Here is a 10616-nt window from a genome sequence, read left to right on the forward strand (position 1 = left end):
CATGCACAGTCATAAAATATGAACCATTGCATTCAATAAAAGGTGGCAAAAACTGTATTTTGTTGTTTTTTGTGAGGTTTTAATTCTGGGTGGGTCCAACTCATGTCCACTATACCATTTTTATAAACCCATTGCAAAGATAAGTATCTATAGTGTACTTCAGGGGTTCCCACATTGTTTTAGCCTACAACCCAAAAGAGACATTTGATGTCTTGCCCCGGGACCCAAACTAGTGGAAATAGCCAATCTACAAGGATCGCTTCGTGCCACAAACTTGTTTAGATTATAGTCTATTTTCACTACTACTTACATTCACTGTGAAGTTTACAGATCACTTGTGGTGTCCTCAATTCACCCCTCACTCCACGCAAAGGTGCTCTTATCATCATACATCACCATATGCCTACATTATCATACGTCACATCCCATGCTAGGCCAATCAAATCATCACAAATGTCATTCCGGCCAATCACTTTAGCGTCTTCACTTTTCTCTTCAATGGGTACTTTAATGCTCAGCCAATCAAATCATCGCTATGGAGTGATCAGCAAATCACAAGCCAATGTTTGTGTTCACATAAACCCGGAAAGCTGGGCATATGAAAATCTAAATATTTTTGAGGGGTGATAGCCACTCCTATGCCCAGCTTTTATAGTGCGTGTTCTAACACAAACGTCCTACACAAACATTAAATGTCATTGACAATGAAAGTTTGAGTGGTCGTGTGAACACAAACATTGCGTAACACCAAACATTGAAGACAAGGTGAACGTCCTTGTTCTGAAATTACTAACCCTATCTCTAAGTCTAACCCTAACCGCAAGCACAGGAGCACGGCGCAGGTTCGACAACCAGCAGCGCATGTTCGACAACCGTAGCACATGTTTGACAACCAGCAGAGTCTATTCTAGTGGTTCCCAAACTGCTTCATGTCAAGGACCCCCAAATTTACACTAATTAGGCTGTGGACACCCCAATTGAAAGAGATATGCAAGGGACCCCCCATAAGAAAATATTTTGACGGCAGTCATTCTCAACCCGTTTAATTCCAAGGACCCCCAGTTTGACATGCATATTAGTCCAGACCCCCATGTAATGTCATTTATATCTCTGGGACCCCCAATTCAATATTGTAAAATCAATGTTAATGTGGGTGGATTTGGTTCCATTTGTACACTCTCAGAGTTACAGACCCATTAAGGGTCCATTTGGTTCCAAACTATCATTTAGCTGGGTACCCCCTAGAACTCCCTCAAGGACCCCACTTTGGGAACCACTGGTGTATTCAACCAAATAAAGAGGTCATGAGCAAAACATCAACAAAATAATACAATTATACAATAATAATAATACAAAAGTTAGACTAACTTGCTATACTTATTTACAACTTTATTTAACAGATTAAAAGACTGCATAAAACACACATACATAGAACCCCTTAGGTAAAAAAGAGAGAACAAAACAAGGTAGTGGGACAAAGCAGTGGGACAATTATAAATCAAAACAAGTTTAGAGACATGTCCTTTTACCTCCATATGCAGGGTCTTATATTCGTTGCCATTTGTTTTTTTTCCACTATTTTGTATTCAATTTATTTATATATTTATTTTTTCACTGACCTCATGCTCCAATGCATGAGGAGTCCAACCTGCTTCTTTTCACCTGACAGGGGGAATTTCCCTGGTTGGACATAGTGCGTGGAAAGAACATGTTATTCCAACCAGTTCCTTTCCCCTCCATCAGGCGCCTTTACATATGTGTGTTGGTTAAAAACCAATGGAAAATATTAGAAAGTGCTTTGGCTTCCGTACTTTGCCATTCATATCCAATGGCAATACGTAGGATTAGAATCTGGATCAAGGTGGTCCTAATGCTGATCTCTTTGAAGTCCTCGGCCAAAATCGGACTGGATTGTCTGATCCTGGATCCCAAACTATAGGATTTGAAAATCTGATCGGATCATTTTGAAACGTAACTTTTAAAAAAAAAGCAGATGGCTTTTGTATAATTACAATTTAAATCTTTTACTTTTCATCGATTGTCATTTTCCTTTCGGCTTTTCCCTTCAGTGGTCACCACAGCGACTCATGTGCCTCCATCTCACCCCGTCCTTTGCATCCTCCATGCCTAGCAATTCCAACCTTAACATCCTTCTACCAATATATTCACAACCCCTCCTCTGTATATGTCCAAACCATGTCAGACTGGCCTCTCTGGCTTTATCTCCTAAACATCCGACATGCACTGTCCCTCTGATGTAATTGTTCCTGATCCTGTCCATCCTCGTTACTCCCAGGGAGAACCTCAACATTTTAGTCTGTATACAACATAGCTGGTCTCACCACTGTCTTGTACAACTTCCATTTCCAGCACACTTCTCCTCCTCAACATCTCATGCTCTCATGATCAAAGATCCTGTTGAAAGACCTCATAAGATTCTAGCATTGCGAACTTGCAGAGCTTCTATTTTCTGCCACTAACAGGTGAAAAGTAAGTTTTGGTCATGCAAAGGCTTCAAATCTAACACCAGTGTAATAAGAATCAACCGACACTAATTGTGTTCACTTGATTTGGTCATGTGGATATTGTCAGATTATTTCGCCTCAGACCGCTTCTGTGAAAAGTATTTGCTACTATTCACAGCCTTCCTCTGTATGAATCCTCATAACTTCAGATAACCATTGTGACCCACGCATTTTTTCCCCACAAACTTCAACTAAAGGGTTTCTTCCCCTGTGTGAGTCTCCATGTGTTTTGTTAGATAAGACTTTCGATTACAGCCTTTGCCACAAACTGTACAGGTAAAAGGCTTTTCCCCTGTATGAGTGCTCATGTGTGCTATTAGCTCAAGCTTTCGACCAAGCCCTTTGCCACATATTGTACAAATAAAGGGCTTTTCACCCGTATGAGTCCTCATGTGTGCCTTTAATTGAGTTGTGTGAGCACATCGTAGTCCACAGAGAGCACACATATGGGGTTTTTCCCCTGTTTGAGTCATTATGTGTGTTTTTAGTGCACCATGCAGACGAAATCCTTTGCCACATATTGTACAAATGCAGGGTTTTTCACCTGTATGCGTTCTCATATGAACGGTTAGCTGATTTTTTTGACTATAGCCTTTGTCACAAACTGTACAAGAATATGGTTTCTCCCCTGTATGAGTCCTCATGTGATATTTCAATTGATCCTTTCGACTACACCCTTTTCCACATACTGTACATGTAAAGGGTTTTTCACCTGTATGAGTCCTCATATGTATTTGCAGATCCCCCAGTTGAATACAGCCCTTACCACAAACTGTGCAAGTAAAGGGTTTTTCCCCTGTATGAGTCCTCATGTGTGTTTTCAGTTCATCCTTTCGAGTACACCCTTTGCCACAAAATGTACATTTAAAGGGTCTTTCTCCTGTATGAGTCATCATGTGTGTTTTTAGATGACACTTTTGACTATAACTTTTGCCACATATTTCACAAGTTGAGAGCTTATCTGGCTTTTCGCCAGTATGAGTCCTCATGTGTGTTTTCAGTTGATCCTTTCGACTACACCCTTTGCCACAAAATGTACATGTAAAGGCCTTTTCACCTGTATGAGTCCTCATATGTTTCTTTAGATCACTCTGTTGATTACAGCCTGTACCACATACTGTACAGGTAAAGGGCTTTTCGCTGGTATGTGTCCTCATGTGAGTTTTAAGTTGATCCTTTCGACTACACGCTTCGCCACAAACTGTACATGTAAAGGGTTTTTCACCTGTGTGAGTCCTCATATGTATTTGTAGGTCACTCTGTTGATTACAGCCCTTACCACAAATTGTACACGTAAAAGGCTTTTCACCTGTATGCGTCATCATGTGTCTTTTTAGTTTACCCTTTTGACTGAATCCTTTGCCACATATTGTACACGTAAAGGGCTTTTCACCTGTATGAACCATCATGTGTGTTTGCAGTTTATCCTTTCGACTACACCCTTTGCCACAAAATGTACACGTAAAGGGGTTTTCACCTGTATGAGTCCTCATATGTATTTGTAGGTCACTCTGTTGATTACAGCCCTTATCACAAACTGTACACGTAAAAAGCTTTTCACCTGTATGCGTCATCATGTGTCTTTTTAGTTTACCCTTTTGACTGCAACCTTTGCCACATATTGTACACGTAAAGGGCTTTTCCCCTGTGTGAGTCATCATGTGTGATTTTAGATGATTTCTTTGACTACAGCTTTTGCCACAAACTGTACAAACATAGGGTTTCCTCCCTGTATGTCCCCTCATGTGTTCAGCTGACGTACTGGCTAGAGGCTCCATCCATGTGTTTTTATCTTCTTCACTTTTCACTTCTAGTAATGTCAACGTTGACCCATTAGTCTCCCCTGGTCTTTGAAGTAGCAACTCTTGTTCTTTACTCTGTGGAGTTTCTGGTTCCTCCTCTTGTGTTTCCATGTTTTCAGCTGAGGTACTGGCTAGAGGCTCTGTCTCTAGGTTTTCATCTTCACTTTTCACTGCTAGTAATGTCAACATTGACCCACCAGCCTCTTCTGGTCTTTGAAGTAGCTCATCATTAATCTGTGGAGGTTTTTCATCTGTATGAGTCCTCATGTGTGCTTTTAGATGACTTTTTTGACTACAGCCTTTGCCACAAACTGTACAAGTAAAGGGTTTTCCCCCTGTATGAGTCATCATGTGTCTTTTTAGTTCACTCTTTTGAATACAGCCTTTGCCACATACTGTACATGTAAAGGGCTTTTCGCCTGTATGAGTCATCATGTGTGATTTTAGATGAATTTTCTGACTACAGCCTTTGCCACAAACTGTACATACATAGGGTTTCTGCCCTGTATGACTCCTCATGTGCCTTTCTAGAAGAGCATTTCCAACACAGCTTTTGCCACAAACTGTACATGTAAAAGGCTTTTCAACTCTATGAGTGATCATGTGGCTTTTTAGTTGAATTGAGTTTATACAGCCTTTACCACATACTGTACATGTAAAGGAATTTTCACCTGTATGAGTCATCATGTGAGCATTTAGATAACCTTTAATGCAACTTTTGCCACAAACTGTACAAGAATCCTCAGATTCAGAAGAATGTGAAGAGAGGAGCAGGTCAATATCCATTGGTTGTGATGGTATCCAGTGCTGTATGTAAGCTTGTGTTTTCATGTGTTCCTTTGAGCTAATGGCTAGAGGCTCTGCCTCTGTGTTGCCATCACCACCTTCTTCTTCTTCTTCTTCTTCGTCGTCATCTGTGTCAGTTCCAGAACAGTTTGAAGAGAGGAGCTGGTTGATATTATTTGGTTGTGATGGTACCCACTGCTGTATGTAAGCTTGTGTTTTCAAGTGTTCAGCTGAGGTACTGGCTAGAGGCTCTGTCTCTGTGTTTTCATCACCTTGACTCCCCACTGCTAACGTTGACCCACAAGCCTCTTCTGGTGTTAGTAGTAGCTCCTCTTGTTCTTATTTAATCTGTGGAGGTTGTGGTTCCTCCTGGACGAGACTGGAGTTAATCTCCTCTTCAAGGGAAAACTCCTCTTTACACACAGGGAGGTGCAGGAAGTCTAGGGGGAAAAGAGAACACATGAGACAAAAATAATGGAATGTCTATTATCCCATTCTGGGCGGGAACACCTTTTGGTGTTTTAACCCTTCTGGACGGGACCTCCTTTTGGGGTTCTGTACACTATGTACAGTATTCCTTTCTTAATTTTTATGAATGTTTTTTTAGAATTGGCCTCAGTCCAAAATGGGTGACTGCCACCCGTGATTCAGTCTAATGTCCCTCACCGTTGCCTGTAGCAGTGGGGTCTTAACATTTTGAAAACCCCCAAATTCACCCCAAATGAACCACTAATGTGGCGATCGTAACTTTAAAAGTCATCAGAATCTTAAATATTTTAACAGCGTGGTCGCTGACGATTTTTAATGAGCCCCCAACATCGAGGTTCTGTCCATTCACCAACACATTCCCTGCCATTGGCGTAGATCAGGGGTTCTCAACGTTTTTGGCCGGCGACCCCCAGAAATGCTTTGGCAATGACTCAGGACCCCCGCCCCTCCCGACCCCCAATATTAATTGACTGCTACAATATAACCTTAATAATAGAGACAAATAAATACTGAAAACAGATATAATCATTAGGGAAGGTGTATGTGTGTACTATGTAAACTCTTAATTTCCATTTTCCAGTTGGAAAAAAAGTTGGGTTTTTTTGGTGGGGGGGACCCCTCAAAATAATTTGGCGACCACCCCAACCAAGGTTCATGTTGTAGGTTATTAGAGAGTAAAAGATGGGTGTTATTTATTTTTTTCATTTGCTGCTTTCTTTCGTTTTAGGGATTTTAGCTGTTTTTGACATGGGGGGCGGGGGCATTCGAGCATGGGGCTAAATATGTACGTTTGTTTTTAATTATTTATCATAGTCCTTCTAGACCCCAAGAAATTACATCTGGCCACAAAAGATCCCAGGATCTACTGAATGTGAAGGTAGCCTACTGGGTGGGAAGCCACGCTGTGTGTCATAGGCTCAATATGCCAGTTTGACACATTCAGTAGAACCCGTAAAGCTGAAGTTGTTAGAAAGTTGATTTGATCTGAAATCATTCCTACAACTCTACATAGGATCTGACGGGAAATGTAATCACATTTGCAGCCATATTGACAATATGCAAGCTCAAGAATGTATGTCCCTTCTGTGCCATACATCTTAGCCAATGGATTAATATGGCTTGTGTTTGCCAAAACAGTCGACAATCATGGTAGAAAACATGGTAAAGCACTATTTCGGATAGCCACCATCTTGTAAATATGCACTATAATGAAATAAACACCAAGTTTGCATTTCTAGCTCAAAACCTTTTTTCTGGGTGCTAATATTGTGCGGCCATATTGTGGTGGCCATATTGGATTTCATGGAAACTTGCAATACAAAACAATTCATATTCATGTCATTGATCAACCTGTGAAGTTTCGTGAAAATATCCTTCAGTTTAAAATGTTGCCCCTATTCACCCTTCATTATATCTAATGGGGGCTAATATTGTGGTGGCCATATTGGATTTCCAGCAAGAAATTGGCCGGCGTCACGGTGTGTCCGTATAGGTTGTGATCGTTTGAAGTTTCATAGATATTTCTGGTGGACAACCTTTTATGTCATGTCAAATGCAGCACACACAGGAAAAGGAGATGTAGTCCGCACACGGTTTTGTAGTTCCCAATGGATATTATATTAAAGTATAAGGATGACAACGTTTCCACCCGTTGGACATTTATTATGTCCACACAACAGCTCTAAGGTATATTAATGACATAGTAAAATGTTGAAATTCCCCTTTAAGTCTTAACCCCCCTAGGACTGAGGCAGGTTCTTAAAAAAATGCCTTATGAACCCTAGCCTAGTCAAACTGCACTCCTGCCTTTCCGACATTCAAGTTTGGATGGGCAATAACTTTATCCAAACCGAAGTCCTTATATTTGGCCCACCTTCGGATAGAGCACGCTTAGAAAGCAACCTTGGTTCCCTACACCAGCACATCACACCCGCAGCTAGAAACCTAGGTGTCACCCTAGATTCCAACCGTAAAAAAGGTTGTCCAGTCCTCATTCTACCACCTTCGCAACATTTCAAAAATCAAACCCTTCCTCTCACGCCCCGACTTAACTAAAGTTATCCACGCTTTCATCTACTCACGCCTCGACTACTGCAACTCCCTTTATACTTATGTCTGTCAAAAAAAATCCATTCACCGGCTACAATTGGTCCAGAACGAAGCAGCCTGACTCCTAACAGAGGCAAGAAAGTTTGACCATATTACCCCTATCCTGGCCTCCATCCACTGGTTACCAATCTCATATAGATTTTAAGATTCTACTATTCACATTAAAGGCCTCGACCGGCCTTGCTCCATCCTACATCTCTGACCTACTCGTTCCCTATGAGCCTGCCCGCGAGCTGAAACCCTCAGGCAAGGCTCTACTTACCATTAAAACTTGTCTAAAACAAATTATAGGCGACCAGGCCTTTGCAGTCCGTGCACCCTTACTCTGGAATGCCCTGCCCCTAGAAATTAGAATTGCAGGCTCGGTTCCCCGTTTTAAGTCACTCATGAAGACCCATTTTTATAAAGCTGCTTTTAATCCTTGATAGTTTTGAATGTTGTGTTTTTTCCTATGTTATTGTTTTCCTTCTGTTATCCAATGTTTTATTATCATTGTGTTCTTTATTGTGTTCTCTTTTGTTGTTAAGCACTTTGTGACCTGTTCTTGAAAGGTTATTATTATTATTATCATTATAAAGGTTTTCTGAAAACCTACGTTTCTATGTCAGTGGTGCTCAACCTTTTTCATGTCAAGAACCCCCAGGATTATCTGTATTTGGCTGTGGAGTGCGGACCCACATCTGAAAATATGCGCCATATGTGCCAGTGACCCCACAGAAGCAAATACTCGAGTTAAAAACATTCGCTCTGAAATAATATATATTCAAAAAAATTCAAAAATAGATGATCTACAAGCTTGTAGCGCAGCACTCAGTGGTGCGCTATGGCTTGTAGAGCTTCTATTTTTTAATAGATAAAGTATAACATAATCCTTAAAACACCAAAAGGGGTTCCCGCCCTGAATGGGTTAAAAGCACTTTCTGTGCAAGTAATTTTAGAAAGTACCAAGCATTCTGATAGGCTGAGGACAGTAACAAGCATTCTGGACATAGTCTCAGGACATAGAATCATGTAACTGGCTGAGGACATATAGGCAATAAGACACAACGAAGCAGCAGTATTACGAGAGTAGAGTTGGACACAAATGTTAAATTTGACCAAAAAAACGACCTTAGACAATTATGCTACGAGGCCAACATCATGCAGGTGTGTATGAACGGGAAGCTGGAAGTACCCTCACTAAAAACGCCGGGACAACGCTCCACACGTCCCAAACTCTTCTACCTTCTGGCTCCAAAAATGTGGAATGCATTTCCCATTGCAGTCAGAACTGCAGCATCACTCCCAATCTTCCGCCGTAGTCTGAAAACCCACCTTTTCAGACTCCATCATGGCCCGTAGCACTTACCCCACCCCCTTAGATAGCATTTCTGTAGACTTAGATAGCATTTGATACAGACTTATAGCATGTTATGTAGACCGCACTATAATTGCATTGTATGTAGTCATAGCACGTCATAGTACATATGTATAGCATAGTAGTATATATGTATAGTTTCATTATATAGATAATCCACTTACTTTCTTAGCTTACGCATGTTTCATGATAAATGTTTTTATGTGATGTATTCCCATGCTTTTTTGTTCTTGCTTAATGTAAATCGCTCTGGATTAAGAGCGTCTGCTAAATGCCTAAATTGTAAATTGTAAATCGAATGTGCCGCCATGTGGCGGAGCTTACCTGCGGGCAGGTAGGAGGTGCCGTTCTTAAACGCAGGCGGGCCCACCGCCACCCCCCACGGCTCCGGTTCCGTCTTCAGGTAAGGACCCGGCTCGGCGGACCGCGAGTCGTAAGGCCGCTCTGGTCCCGAGCACTTCTCACCGTAGTAGCCCTTGAGCAGGTCAGAGGTGCCGGGCGCCGATATGTCGTCGCTGGCCCATGGGTAGCCGCTGGCGGGGGCGTCTCCACCGGCGCCGTATGTGTCGGTGACGTGGCGCTTGTGGTGGCCTCCAGGGGTGGACGGCACGTCCAGGTTCTGCTCGGGCTCGGCCCGCGGGGACAGGGGCGCGGCGTGCTCCCCAGACCGGTGCATTTCCAAAGGATCTGACAGACCACAAGAGAGGAGAATTACACCCTAAACTCAGAGCAGTGCATCTTCAACAGATCTGACAGACCACAAGAGAGGAGAATTACACCGTAACCCAGAGCAGTGCATCTTCAACTGATCTGACAGACCACAGGAGAGTAGAATTAAACCCCGACCATTGACGCTTCGCCTCGGTCACGCCATCTAAGGAAAAATCAGGATTTTTTACTTTCATCGTTAAGGTATTTTGTGTACGCTGAGCGAGTTTGATTTGGAACTGACCATCCTGCTAGCAGTTATTTTAAGTGTTCCCTGTGAAAATGACATCAATTGCGCCAAAACGCCACAAAAAAATAAAAATGGCTGACTTCCTCTTCGGTTTATGTCATGGCACCAAGAGACTTTTTTAAAGTCGGGACATGATGCAGGTGTGTACCAATTTTCATACATACATACGTGAAAACCGTATTGTGGGGCTTAAAGCAGAAACCTTTGTAGGGGGCGCTATTGAGCCATTTGCCTCAATAGCGTTTTATTGTGGATAAAACAACAATCATTGAGATTTCAATAGGGCCTCACACTACTGTACAGTGCTCGGGCCCTAATAATAACAATAATAATAATAATCAGGAACCAGTATCCAAATCATTAAAGTCTGTATAGATAAAACATGTTTAACGAAACCCAGCCCTACATGCATGCACACAGACATGCCACCTGCAAAAAAATAGATACCCACCAAGAAAGCTGTGTTGTTTCTTTTTTTTCTTTTACCTCTTATTTGGTTGTCATTCATTGCTGAACTGTCAGTCTGGCAGGAGACTGCCAGGGTCTGGATATCCATATTGACAGTCGATGTGAAGTGCCCTCACGTCCTG

The 10616-nt window shown here is 42.0% G+C and overlaps 1 protein-coding gene across 1 annotated transcript; it reads right to left on the reverse strand.

The window, feature by feature from the left end:
* Positions 1-4248: 4248 nt before the first annotated feature.
* LOC308320015 (fidgetin-like protein 2) lies at positions 4249-10616 on the reverse strand. The gene is made up of 3 exons (XM_080770305.1): positions 10513-10616; positions 9393-9755; positions 4249-5553 (listed from the first exon to the last, which is right to left on the reverse strand). Exons 1-3 carry the CDS (start codon positions 10580-10582, stop codon positions 5453-5455), a joined length of 534 nt encoding a protein of 177 aa, XP_080626431.1. The 5' UTR covers positions 10583-10616; the 3' UTR covers positions 4249-5452.

Source organism: Protomyctophum bolini, assembly GCF_963924005.1.
Source record: "Protomyctophum bolini genome assembly, chromosome: 8".
NCBI classification, from domain to species: Eukaryota; Metazoa; Chordata; class Actinopteri; order Myctophiformes; family Myctophidae; genus Protomyctophum; species Protomyctophum bolini.